The sequence below is a fragment of the Octopus sinensis genome, linkage group LG16, assembly GCF_006345805.1.
Source record: "Octopus sinensis linkage group LG16, ASM634580v1, whole genome shotgun sequence".
Taxonomy (NCBI): Eukaryota; Metazoa; Mollusca; class Cephalopoda; order Octopoda; family Octopodidae; genus Octopus; species Octopus sinensis.
Window position 1 is genome coordinate 8645007 of NC_043012.1, and position 14208 is coordinate 8659214.

At 36.6% G+C, this 14208-nt stretch overlaps 2 protein-coding genes across 2 annotated transcripts in view; one reads left to right on the top strand and one right to left on the bottom strand.

Annotated features, from left to right (window-relative positions):
* The window catches only part of LOC115220630 (tetraspanin-36), a 44962-nt gene extending 42738 nt beyond the window's left edge, over window positions 1-2224 (bottom strand). The window contains exon 1 of the mRNA XM_029790775.2: window positions 1930-2224. Coding sequence (XP_029646635.1) covers window positions 1930-1989 — 60 coding nt within the window. The 5' untranslated portion in view covers window positions 1990-2224. The remainder of the gene's footprint in view (window positions 1-1929) is intronic.
* A 165-nt stretch (window positions 2225-2389) lies between these two features.
* LOC115220629 (ATP synthase subunit alpha, mitochondrial) lies at window positions 2390-12871 on the top strand. Its single transcript, XM_029790773.2, has 10 exons — window positions 2390-2545; window positions 5438-5513; window positions 7001-7167; window positions 8741-8914; window positions 9424-9590; window positions 9721-9869; window positions 9988-10139; window positions 11264-11596; window positions 12252-12396; window positions 12504-12871. The coding sequence occupies exons 1-10, from the start codon at window positions 2486-2488 to the stop codon at window positions 12734-12736; spliced, it is 1656 nt and encodes a 551-aa protein (XP_029646633.1). The 5' UTR covers window positions 2390-2485; the 3' UTR covers window positions 12737-12871.
* The last annotated feature ends 1337 nt before the right edge of the window (window positions 12872-14208 follow it).

Here is a 14208-nt window from a genome sequence, read left to right on the forward strand (position 1 = left end):
GAACACCAACGTGAGTATGATTCATCCAAAAGGACATGGGAAACTCATAAAAATGTTCTCATTGAGTGACTTGACACGAAACCCTGCCAACCCACGCAGTCACCTGCTCCATCCACATGCACACAATAAACAAGTTTCAAATTCTAGCACAAGGCCCGCAGGTTTGGGGAGGGGCCAAGTTAATAAAATCAATTCCAATTTTCAACTGGTACTGATTTTATCGCCTTCAAAAGGATGAAAAGTCAAATCAACCACGGCATATAATACCATCATACATTGGCTGGCTTTCGTATAATTTAGGCTTTTTTTTTTTAAACAAAAAACAAGCAGTGCCCCAGGGTGGTTACAGTCCAAGCCAATATCAGTAATTACACCGGGCTCCATCTTTTTAAAAGAAGATTTCTAAATAAATATGAAACAAGTACCTCAGATAATCTGATAAATTCTTGATAAACATTGTTAGCGAGAATGGTAAAATGGTTGGGAAAGGAAAAAATTAGGCTGAGCCAATCATTATTATTATTATGATGACATAGTTTGGAAAATTATAGAAAAATAAACAGAAATGAATGTAAACAGTCGCTGCCATTCTCACCAATTCTACAGACATTGGAACAACGAAGCACAGCGTGTGTGTGTGTGTGATGAAGAGACTGGTTAAACCTTGGAAAGGATTATTTTGATTCCTCACAACACATTAAGACTACATTATATATACCTATGTGTATGTGTTTGTGTATACACGCACTTACGTACAGGGTGCACATAAATTACTTATACAAGTTCCACGACTGTGTTTATTTAAAGTTGAGATCCATCAATCAACTTCTATGAAGTGTTCTGATGTTTTTAATAAAACTTTTATCTCCTTGCCTATGTTTTGAAATAAACTGATGAGTTATCCATATTTTTCGTTTTCTTTTTCTGAATTTTTCAAATTGTAAACGTTAGCTTATGGGACTATATATATATATATATATATATATAGATATATATATATATATATATATATCCATGAGTAAACACATAAATTTGTGAAACAAGGTGGAAAAAAGAGTACTCAAATACCAGAGGTAGAGTAATATGCTTTATTTAAAAGCATATTTTTAACAAAACTGTCCGACGAACGGGAACGTGAAACTCCGAGTAACAGCTTTTGTTAAATTTCTGCTGCTTTTAAATATATATATATATATATATATATATATATATATATATATATACACACACACACACACATACATACATACACACAGGTACATATATATGTACGTATGAGTTTCAATATGCGAGGGTAATTGCCTGTATTATCGGTGGTGCTCAACCTGGGTCCATGTGACCCTTGTGGGGTGGGGGCCCCACATAAGATTTTGCCATTAAAATTTATGCGCAATAATATGGTTGTACTTCTACAATACACAAAACAATTTTGATAATCTTTTATATATATATATATATATATATATACACAATTCCTAATAATATTTAATTATAAAAATAGGATTATTGAAATGGCTATGGGGTAGGCTGGGGTGGGGTCCACCCGACTAAAATAGGAATGAATGAGGGTTCATAGGTAATAATAAAGAATAAAATTTAAATGGTTGAGAACCACTGACAGACATGAAGCTATGTCTGTATCGTGTGTGTGTGAGTAGCAAATAATCCTTTGAAATTAAGGAAGCATCACCAAGAGAAGAAGAGAGATTTCATGGTGAGAAGCGAAGGAAAACACTGCAGGGCTGAGATTCTTGGAGAAATGTTGTTTACATGAAGAATGAGAAACAAAGAACACAATATATGGTAAAAGATATATAACAGAAGAATGTGTATTATATATTAAATAGCCATTCTGAATAATAGTGATATATATATATGGTTATCAAAAGCGATGTGGAAATGGAAGTGGAATAATAATAAAAGACTTACCCAAAACAACAAACAGAGAATCAATAGGCAGCACTTGGACATCTTTGTGCTCAAAGACATTCTTCAACTGGCGAAAAAGTCAGCAATGATTATTCAGTAATGGTCAGACAGTAGCAGTACTAGTACTAGTAGTACTACTACTAGATAGATGTTAGTGCTTATTATGTGGAGTGAGAGAGAGAGAGAAAGGGAGAGAGGATGGAATTAATCGATGACAACGTTCGATGATAAGAAACGGAGTGAAAAAGATTTTTGCCAGACTTTTGTGACGTTGTTTTACTCACGTGACAACTACATTGCTTCACGAACCTCTCCGGAAACAAACATTACGTCGTTTCTATCGACTTTTTCGAAAAATCACTATTATTATTAATATTGGTATTAGTTTTAATACTAGATAGTTAACTAACTAAAATAAAGATATTTCGTCAAAATTAATAATGTGCTAAAAAAAAAAGAAAAATCTCGCTAACCTAGATATCATTCCCATGATGCACTAGGTCTATCTTTCCCGTTCAGCCATATTCTTCTATCAGACATCGTTCGTCTCTCCAAGATGTTAGCTGCACGGGTCACTGCCACTCTTGCCAGGAATCTTCCAAGGGCAGCCACTAAGGTATGGATGCAATAAATACTTAATAATTATTCTAACATTACCTTTTAATAACATTCAATTTAGCACTTGTAATCGACATAAGACCTTATAATCCGGTGATACGTCGGTCTAAAAAAGCCTTCTTCCACCAAATCTTCTTACAATGGCTTTTATCACCGTTTATTTCTTTATAAAGCCTCCACATTTTTACAATTACTCGTTTATTTTTACATCAGTTCTCTTCTCTCATTGCTTATAGATCCCTCTTTAAATTCAAACCTGTGAATTTCCATCATATCCACTCCCCTTTCGTTAATTATGGAGTCTATTCGTCCTCTTTTTAACCTTGTATGAAGGTCAGGGTAGAAAAATTAAACAATCAGCCTTTTATTTTAATTAATACATAACATTTATGTGTGTGCATTAAATAAATACTTGCTTTTATTGAAGTGGAATATTACATTTTATGCAATTATCAATATAAAATCTAAATCTTCCTTCGAAATCCCATCATATAAGTTCCTTCGCCATGTGCGTGTATAATTAATTTACATCGTTAATTAGATAAATACATAATATAAAATAACCTCTGGAAGATGCCACCATTCGACATTCTATAATTCTGTTCTGCTGCATTTATTGAAGCAACAGCAGAAGTTTAAACTCGAAGCACTTCCATCTGAAGGATGCTCTGTGTTTTAGTGTAAAATTTGAAATCGTGGATAAAGTGTTATATTTAATCTACTGTATTATTATTATAATAATTATATTCCCTCGAAACAAAGTGAGTGCTTTAATTTGTATTCATGAAACCTCTTAAAAAGTTTCCCCTTTGTCTGCAACCCAAGAAATGTATCCATTATCTTAAGACATTGCTGTGTCATTCAAACTTGTCCTCTTTTTAACATTCATTTGAAGAAGACGGGGCACAAAAGACTGAACCATCCCTCCTTCCTTCAATTTAGCTTTTATATATGTATATATATATATATATATATATATATATGTATGTATGTATGTATGTATGTATATGGTTCTAATAACATTAGTAACTTGGTGGTAGTTGTGCTGCTTACAGATCGAAACCGCATTACAGATTCTGTCTGTCTTTATATCTGCATACATTATGCGATGTCTAGCTGCCCTGATTAAGCATATGATCAAAACATTCTAAACGTGACCTTCACTTTTAAAATTTTTTTATTTTTCTGGTTATAGTTCATCTAAGGTTAGGTTATCTAATGTGTCTTCTTCTCCTTGGGGTGCTATGTTATGTGGTGTGAGCTTTTCTGATATTTATAGCAGATCGAGTTTACCACGTACACAGCCTTTCCTCCTCCTTGATGTGACCCGGCAACGTTGCCAGCGTGGATGGATGGATGGATGTTGCTGCAGTCAACGGATATTTTTCTTTATTAGACATGTTGATCGGTCAACATTGACATGGAGGTAGTTGTGGCGTTCATGCATATGCCAAGGGCATTGCTGTGTTTGATTTGTGCTTCAGGGTTAATTATAAATGAGGGTTTACTCAGATTTAATAATCTAACGTGATGTACTACTACAAATCTACGGTTGCTTATACTCATAACTTTGACGAGTATTTAAGACATATCGTATATAGCTACTACCAAGGTGACCATTATGTCACCTTGGGATTATATGTAAACATCCCCTATTTCTCAGTCATTTGATCCCCAAAAGACTGACCACGAACTGAAAAACTATTTGACCTTGCTACTTTTGAAATATCACAATATTGTAAATATTTACATTCTTAGTTTCAAACCTTTCTGGTGTTGATTGCTTCTTTAGTCATTTTACAAAATCAGAATATATTTAACAATGAGCGGAGTTTGCTCCCAGGTCGTTGAATCTGCAAACTAAAGTTACTAATGTCCTTGACAGCATGAACATCACAACATACACCCCTGTTTTATGCCGAATATTGTTGTTTCGATTTACACAACGTATATATTTCCCCATGTTTGTAGGTGTTTGGTGAGTGTCGAATGCTTCTCTCTCTCTCTCTCTCTGTTCTATCATTTAAAGGTCACTTTAACCTCTGTATATTTCTGACAAACAACAGTTATGCGATACAGTGGAGTAGTTCACCTAAACACATACATAATAGAGGTTTTGCCAAAACTGATTAATTCAATATTTTGACTGTTTGCTACAAGGGGAGTGTATATTGATGTCACAGACAAGAGTCTTCTGTATGCATAAAATCAGTGTTTGCTTTCAATTCGATTGGTAGAGAGGTGGACAAGATACTTTGCTGTATTCATTTAAATCACTTCACATTCCTGGTTCAAATCCCCATCAAGATTGACTTTAGTATGTTTTAATTGACTCTAAAAAATGAAAGGCAGTTAAATTTGGAGTCAATAAACTCAACTCTACTCTGGCACCAAAATGTTTAACCTTTCATTTAATCCATGCCATTATTAATGTTGTCTTACACAATTGTTCCTTTTTATGTTCTTTGTCTTTGATGCTGGCATGCATTGGAGGAATACCTTATTAATGTATTGTTTTACAGCCAAATGTCCTTCCTGGCATTGACCCTTGTTTTTAAAGTAAGAGTTCTCTTATTCCACATCATTGAAAGCATAGAGTGGACAAACAAGTTATTATCGGTACAAGTACAAATAACATCACCAGTTAAACCTGATGACTTTCAAATAAGCAGTCCCAGGTATAAACACATGCATGCAGACACAGTATTTATACGTATTCAACTAGCTTCTTTTTGGTTTCCAAATTCTCCCACTTTTTGCTGTGCATTTGGGACTCAACCAAAATCATGTTGCAATTGGGACTCAACCAAAGTCATGTTATATAAAATGTGAGAATGTTTTTTTGTTTCTTGTTTTTTAATATATTGATTGAATTCGTTCCTCCTTTTAGGTCTGCACCAATGCCCTTGGAGCTGGCGCTATTGCGATCAGGAAATTCTCTGCCACCACACCCTCTAGGGCTGCTGGTAAGTGTTAATAACTCCTTGACCTATGCCAAAGGGAGTTGGTCCTCTCTTGATGGTTGATGTTATAGGGTAGTCGTGAACAAATTGTATCCCACAAGAATTTCTGCACCAGACAATAAATTACCTTGAGTTTTAATAATGCAATCCACCTGATGAGGGACCATGCGTCGAGCAGCCTACTTCTCAGGAAAGGTCGCACATGTCTTACAGGGGTATAGTTAATTAAGCCAAGCATGGCATCACAGGATGTATAGCTATAACCCTGTGAACGTTTATGTGAAACTGGGGGTTGATAAAATATTGTGAAAGTAATTATCTAAAAATCTATTGAAGACATGGCTATGAGATTTAAAGTCCTTCATAATGGAACTAATTATTTTGGTCACAGAATTATACAGGATTCTGTTGGTAAGGATAATGATTTACACTCATATTTAAGGTGCTGACTGTTAAACTCAAAAGTAATATTTTGATGACTTCAATCTGCTTAATCTTCAGTTTTGGATTTATCCATTGAATGTCAGATTAAGGGCATTGATCCATTGCAATCCTGCAGTGTTGACATCCTTTCCACTAAACTTTTGTGGGAAATGTTCATATTTTAGCAGTCATCAAAGCTTGAAGTCTATCTTTGTTTTATTATTAAACTGTCAGGTGGTTAGTGGCAAGTCAAAATAGACATGAAGGTGTCCATGTATGAATGCTGTTGGAAGTGTTTGGTTTCTAACCCTCTTCATGTCATTGGAATATATTTCTGTTTCAGTGCTACATATTTCAAAAAAAATTTCATTTGGAAATTCAGGAATGTTTCATGTAAAATAGAAGTGTCTGGTAATTAAGTACATAGGTATGGTGATGAGCTGGCAGTCATTAGTTTTGAGGGTGGAGAGAGAATGTTTTTGCAGTATTTCTTCCTGCTTTTTACATCTGGAGTTCAAATCCTGTCAAGGTCAACTTAGCCTTTTGTCTGTCCATGGTTGATAAAAACACCAGTCTGCTACTAGGATCATTCTCATGTTCTGCTCCCCTCAAAATCGTTAGCCACGTGGCTAAATCAGAAAATATTAACCCTTTGGTGTTTAAACCATCCATGTCTGGCTGAAATATTTTGTGCTTTTTATGTTACAACTGGCCAGATCAGGTCTTTTACACCTGCCCTCAAATGTCATTCTGAAAATGAATAATCAAATCAAAATCTGAAAGCTACACAATGATACATGATTAATTCAAAATGGTGTGAATGAATAAGCATTGCATTTGACAGAATAATCTGAATGCTAATGGTTTAAATATTTGGTGATGCTACTTTAGCCTCATCTAACCAACTGAACTAACTCATTTCATCAACATAATTCAATAAAAATATTTTCATTATTCATTAGACCCATTACATTATTATTATTTAAAAACAAATTTTTTTTGTACATTTTGCTAATAATTTCTGTTGAAATGTTTCATTCACTGGTAGAGTATCTAATTCTTTATAGGTGCTGAGGTCTCTTCAATCCTTGAAGAGAGAATCCTTGGTCAATCTGCTAAAGCAGACCTTGAAGAAACTGGCAAAGTCTTATCAATTGGTGATGGTATTGCCCGTGTCTATGGACTGAAGAATATCCAGGCTGAGGAGATGGTAGAGTTCTCCAGTGGCCTTAAGGTATGTTTCCATTTCTATTATTGATGATTTTGTGGTGGGGGAACAAAGGAATGTCACTCATGTCAAGTCTTTGTAAACCATAGAGGCTTGTATGCTTGTTAGGATTAGTTGTACCAGTAATATAATGAGGAATGCGTATCAGTCATTTGACTGCAGCCATGCTGGAGCACTGCTTTTAGTCGAACAATTCGACGCCAGGACTTAATTCTTTGTAAGCCTAATACATATTCTATCAGTTTCTTTTGCCGAACCACTAATTTACAGGGACGTAAACACACCATCAGTTGTCAAGTGATGGTGAGGGGTTAAACACACGAGCTTCTTTCAGTTTCCGTCTACCAAATCAACTCAAATCTTTGATCGGCCTTAGGCTATAGTAAAAGACACCCAAGGCACTTTGAGTGCCCTTCATGGAGTCTACTCTGTTACAAGCATTTCAGACGAGCTCTTAAATTTGAGGATAGATACCTCTCTTCCGCCAGTCCTGAAGGCCTGGTAAAGGATCAGTGGAACTGCTTCTTTTTTTTTTTTTTCTTATTAAAAGTTTTAAAATGTTTGAGTCTCCATTAATGTTTACTGTATTTCTGTCTAAGTAGGACATTCTGCATATTTATACTACATAAAAATATGTAGGCCAAATAGCTTTGTTAATCCATCGCTAAATGTATTTAATTGGTGAGATCCATCTCATATGAAGTTAGTGTTTTCCTGGTGTGTTATGGCTCCAGGGAGCTAAATATTTGCTGCCAGAGCTTAGATTTTATCTTACCCTCTTTCTTCAGTTACTCCTCTCGGTGAACTTAAAATTTAATATCTCAGACCCTCTTCGTCCTAATTATCACCCATAGATTGTAGTACCAAGCTCTAATTGTGGAAGGGGTAGACCCAGGAAGATGTGGGACAAAGTTGTGTGACAGGGTCTTCAGATGCTGGGCCTCACTAAGGAACTGGGAGATGTGGCGATTTGCTGTACTTGATAAGATACATCAAGCTAAATATAATCAGTGTCTTCCACACACAGAAGTTTGTCCTCTCAGGTGCCAATGCTACTTAAAAGGCACCCAGCACACTGTTAAGTGATTGGCATTAAGATGAGCAACCAGCCATAGAAACCATTCCACAACAGACAGTCAAAGTGTAGGCAGCTCCATGTCAAACCGTCCAGCCCATGCCAGCATGGAAAGTGGATATTAACCCTTTTGTTACCAACCCGGCTGAAACTGGTTCTGGTTTTGAGTACAAATGTCTTGTTTTCAATAGTTTTGAATTAAAATCTTCCACCAAACCTTAGTCGCAATTTATGTTCATAACACTAGCTGAATGATAACTGGGTTATTTTACTAAATTCTTTGTAATATTTAAAGTAATTGAAAGAAATACAGAGCATCTCAAAACAAATACAGTAACGAAAGGGTTAAACAATGATGATGATTATCCAATGTTAACTAGACAGTAAAATAAGTGAACAAGTTTTCTCTTAATTATCTTTAACTTAAATGTCATTAATTAGCCATGAAACAGAATTGTGACAAATAGTTTCTATTTTAACCTTTTGTTTTTAAATTTGATTTAGGGTATGGCTCTGAACTTGGAACCTGATAACGTTGGTGTTGTCGTCTTTGGTAACGACAAACTGATTAAAGAAGGTGACATTGTGAAAAGAACTGGAGCCATTGTCGATGTTCCTGTTGGACCAGAGCTTCTTGGTCGTGTTGTTGATGCTTTGGGTAACGTCATTGATGGAAAGGTCAGTGTCTCATCTATTTTCTATTTGATGTACAGTAATCACTCACCATATTGCGATTCACCTATTGCACAGGTTTTTGGCTAATATATGCAAATTTATGTCGGAGATTTTTGCGGCCAATACGTATTTATATCTTTTTAGATTTTAATTATTTCTGTGGTAAAATAAGCATTTTTATGCCTAAGAATTAATACAGGAAAATGCAGTACAGTAACACATTAATTAAAATATATTAAAACAAAAAAATGTAGTGTACTGTAGAAGAGAAAATGAAACTTGGGAAGAAAGTGTGTGGTGGTGTTTTGCATTTATAATAAAATATACAGTACTGTTTCTACTTCGTGGATGGGGTGGGGATTGGAACATAACACCTGCAATAATCGAGGAATTACTGTATAGCCATTAATAACACTAATAGTAGACATTAACGTTTGTGTCTAATGTTTAAATTTGAAGATGGCCATCATTTTATTTGATTATATCTAATACATCCCTTTTAAACTTTCCAGGGCAATTTGACTTCTCCTAAGCGTGCTCGTGTCGGTATAAAAGCCCCAGGTATCATTCCTAGGATATCTGTACGCGAGCCCATGCAAACTGGCATCAAAGCTGTTGATAGCTTGGTCCCTATTGGCCGAGGTCAGCGAGAGTTGATCATTGGTGACAGGCAGACTGGGTAAGTTCCGTGTTGGATTCATATTCTGATTCCTGTTAGCATTATTTAATAATGTAGCTTCTGCATGTTAATTGATCTCCCTACAGAATTGTTCAGCAATCTTAAGTGAAGTTCATTGTTTCACTTCCAGCAAAACTGCCATTGCTATTGACACTATCATCAACCAGAAGCGTTTCAATGAGGGCACTGATGAGACCAAGAAACTTTACTGTATTTACATTGCTATTGGCCAGAAAAGATCCACTGTAGCTCAGATTGTCAAGCGACTTACAGATGCCGGTAAATATCTACACTTTAAGTACTGCTGCTTGTTATTTTGATTTTAAAATAAATGGTGCTTGAAACATTGAAGCTCATTTTAAACATTTTTTTCTCTCTTTCTCTCTCACCTCCTAAGATGCTATGAAATATACAATTGTTGTGAGTGCCACAGCCTCTGATGCTGCTCCTTTGCAGTATCTGGCTCCTTACTCTGGCTGTGCCATGGGAGAATATTTCAGAGACAACGGATCCCATGCTCTCATCATTTATGATGATCTTTCCAAACAGGTAACTCATACAGCTCTTTTTCTTTGTTTTTCATTTCCTTTCAGTCATCATCATCGTTTAGCATCTGCTTTCCATGCTAGCATGGGTTGGACGGTTCAACTGGGGTCTGGGAAGCCAGGAGGCTGCATCAGGCCCAGTCTGATCTGGCAATGTTTCTACGGCTGGATGCCCTTCCTAACGCCAACCACTCCGTGAGTGTAGTGGGTGCTTTTTACGTGCCACTGGTACAGGTGCCAGACGAGGCTGGCAAACGGCCACGATCGGATGGTGCTTTCAGTGGATGGCAAAACTGGAAATTCAGATCATAATGTTCACTAGTTCAATCCTTAATGTACAACACTGAAAAGTTTCCAAGCCTAGTTGAACTCAGATGGAATAATGTCTACAAAAGGGCATTTTCTGTTTTTTACCTCTCCCCAAGGAGGTAAGGGCAGTGACCCCATGACCCTTTAGCCTCTGTGACTGATGGGGAAGGAAGGAGAGAGGAAATTCTTCAAACCAGTGACCTAGGGGATCACTAATGACACCTGGTGTTGGGTTGTGATAAGGTGGGCAGCTAATTGATTGTACTACCTACATAGGCAAAGGTAAAGGTCATAAAAGTCATACCGACTCGTAAGGGCCAGGTTCATGGCATATATATTCCCCACCTGGACAGTACGCTGGTTCGTTGCAGGGTTAATCATTTTTGTCAGCTGAGTGGACTGGAACAACATGAAATGAAGTGGTTTGCTCAAGAACATGTAACCCAATCCAAGAATCGAAACCACAATCTTACAATCATGTGTCCGACACCCTAACCACTGAGTCACATGCTTCCACACCACCCAGGTAGGCTATGGAGGCAGGATTTAAACTGAGAACAGGGACAGAAACCAACATTCTTACAGTTGAATTATCCTGGTTGGGGTGTGTGTGGGTGTGTGTCTTTTTATTTTCTTTTTCCTATCCCTGGAAGGATGAAAAGTAAAAGTTGAACTTTGAGCACAGAGACTCGGAATAATGTGAACCATTCTATTCAACAACTCTGTTGGTTTGCTTCTTCTGGATTGTTTCATATTATGTCTATAAGCAAACTACAAATATTGGTAAGATCAATCAACAATGTTTTGTTTATTTTTCAGGCTGTTGCCTACCGTCAGATGTCTCTGTTGCTGCGTCGTCCCCCCGGACGTGAAGCTTATCCTGGTGATGTATTCTACCTTCACTCTAGATTGTTGGAAAGAGCTGCTAAACTTAACCAAGATCACGGTGGTGGCTCCCTCACTGCTCTGCCAGTCATTGAGACCCAGGCTGGTGATGTGTCTGCCTATATTCCAACTAATGTCATCTCTATTACCGATGGACAGATCTTCTTGGAAACTGAATTGTTCTACAAAGGTATCAGACCTGCTATCAATGTAGGTTTGTCTGTGAGTCGTGTCGGCTCTGCTGCTCAGACCAAAGCCATGAAACAGGTGAGGCTTGTTTGCAGACTTTTCATAGCTTATATCTAGTTACAGCTACTCTCGTGTCTTTGATCTTTGGCGTTCAGATAGTTCTGTCAAATGTAACAGTTATCTGTTCACATTGTTTTGAATTAATCATGCATTGCCTTGCTTCTCTGAGATTTCGATGATGTGTTTGCCTATTTTTAGAATGACATTGTAGGGTAGGTGTGAGGCCAGATCTGGTTATTTTGAACATAAATGAAATGGAATATCTTGTGGATATGGCCAGTTTAAATGCTAAAGGGTTACTTATAAATAAGCTAGTTGTAGCAAAGAAAGAAGAATGCCTGTCCTTTATTTAATATAAATTCATTTACCATTTTCGGTTTCATAAATAAAAACAAATGCAGAAGTTATCAAAGAATTGTTACTAATATTATCAGTTTAATTTTTTTTCATTACTATTTTGAAAAGTAACGAATTTAGTAAAATAAGTCATTATTAAGCCAGTGTTCAGGATATAAATTAACATGAAATTTTGACAGGTTTTTTATTCAGGTCATTTTAAAACAGGAAATGTGTATCGTAGGACCACGTAGTACCAGTTTGGTATGAAAATGATTAAGGATTATTGTTTTACAATACATAAACTTAATTAACTGTTGCTTCAATTTTTGTGCAGGTGGCTGGCTCTATGAAACTTGAATTGGCTCAGTATCGTGAAGTTGAAGCTTTCGCTCAGTTTGGATCTGATTTAGATCAGTCTACCCAAAACCTTTTGAACAGGGGTGTCAGGTTGACAGAGTTACTCAAACAAGGCCAATATTGTAAGTAAATTTCAGTTTACAACTTATATTGATTTTCAAATCTTCAAATCTCATCACACATTAGTAACATTACATTGTTTTCTCCCTTTTCTCTTTCTTTTGTCAAGGTCCTATGGCTATTGAAGAACAGGTTGCAACCATTTATGCTGGTGTGAGAGGTTATTTGGACAAGTTGGAACCAAATAAGATTACTATTTTTGAGGAGCAGTTTTCTAAGCATGTGCAAGCTACCCAACAAGAGCTCTTGAAGCAGATCCGTGAAGATGGTCAAATCACACCTGAAAGTGATACCAAATTAAAAGCTGTTGTAACTGATTTCCTTTCAGGCTTCTCTCCTTAAGGCTGATGGTTTTTAGGAAAGTGAAACGGAAGAAATATTGGTTACATCATTAGTTATCATTGAGCTGCCTCATGTTAAAACCTTCGTCTTAGATGTATGTACAGACGTTTATTAATAAATGAAAATAACTTCCAATTGTGATTTGTCTTCATTGCATCTCGCACATCATCTCAATGAAATCTGTATTCACTTGTTTGTTCATTAGCATTATTTAGATCAGTAGTTTTCAACCCGGGTCCATAGAAGATTTTATTAAAATTTGTGTACAATAGGTTATACTTCTACAATACACAAAATATTTTAATGTTTCTATACTATCCTTAATATTATAAAGGTTTTTTTTATATACTGTGAATTGCTATGGAGATCAAATAGAGTAAAAATATGGACCAAAAGGGGTCCATAGACAAAAAATGGTTGAGAACCACTGATTTAGATGAATGTATATTATTGTGCCAGTACCGCCTGACTGGCCCCCCATGCCGGTGGCACGTAAAAAGCACCCGCTATACTCTCGGAGTGGTTGGCATTAGGAAGGGCATCCAGCTGTAGAAACTCTGCCAAATCAAGATTGGAGCCTGGTGCAGCCATCTGGTTCGCCAGTCCTCAGTCAAATCGTCTGATCCATGCTAGCATGGAAAGTGGACGTTAAACGATGATGATGCTTTTCCTGTCACCAACCCTTTCCTGTTTTTCAAGTAAGGGATCTCTTATTCTGCACTTTTTCAACAGCACACCATCCTTGGACAGTTTGTTGAGAGGGGAACAACAAACTTCAATGCTTTTAGCTTGGTACTTTTTTCATTCAAATTGCAGGTGATGTAAGCATTCATACATTTATACATATTTGTTTATGTGGCAAGCTGAGACTAGTGTAGAAGTCTTATCTGAGGTGCCATGCAGTGGGACTGAACCTAAAACCACACCAACCACTTTACAAAGTGGCCTGGGCACAGTGTATATCATGACACGAATATTGGAGATTGTTGTGTCTTCATTAGTCACGCACAATTTTTATGACATGGCCAAACAGTTACTTAGGTAGAATTCAATCCTACAACGAAATAAACATGCTTGTGATAGACATCTGTGTACCATATCTGATGTACATCATTGGCTGGCATGTTAATGTGGTTTTTGTCTGAGAAAATCTTGTCATAGATGTTATGGTTTATGTATCAACTCTCTTGGGCTTCTGAGAGTCACTCTGCTTCTATACAGTGTTGGCACATGTGCTGGAGCCTTGTAAAATGCACCCAGTAAACTCTGGAAAGTGGTTGTCATTAGGAAGGTCGTCCAGTCATAGAAACCATGCCAAAAAAGACTACTGGAGCCTGTTGCAGCTCATCAAATCATCCAACATATGCCAGGATGTTAAATGATGTTGATGTTGATGACATGGCTTGGAAGAAATGTTCTCTCAGGCTAAAACCACATACCTTTCAGTGGTATAAATATATGGTATGGTACAC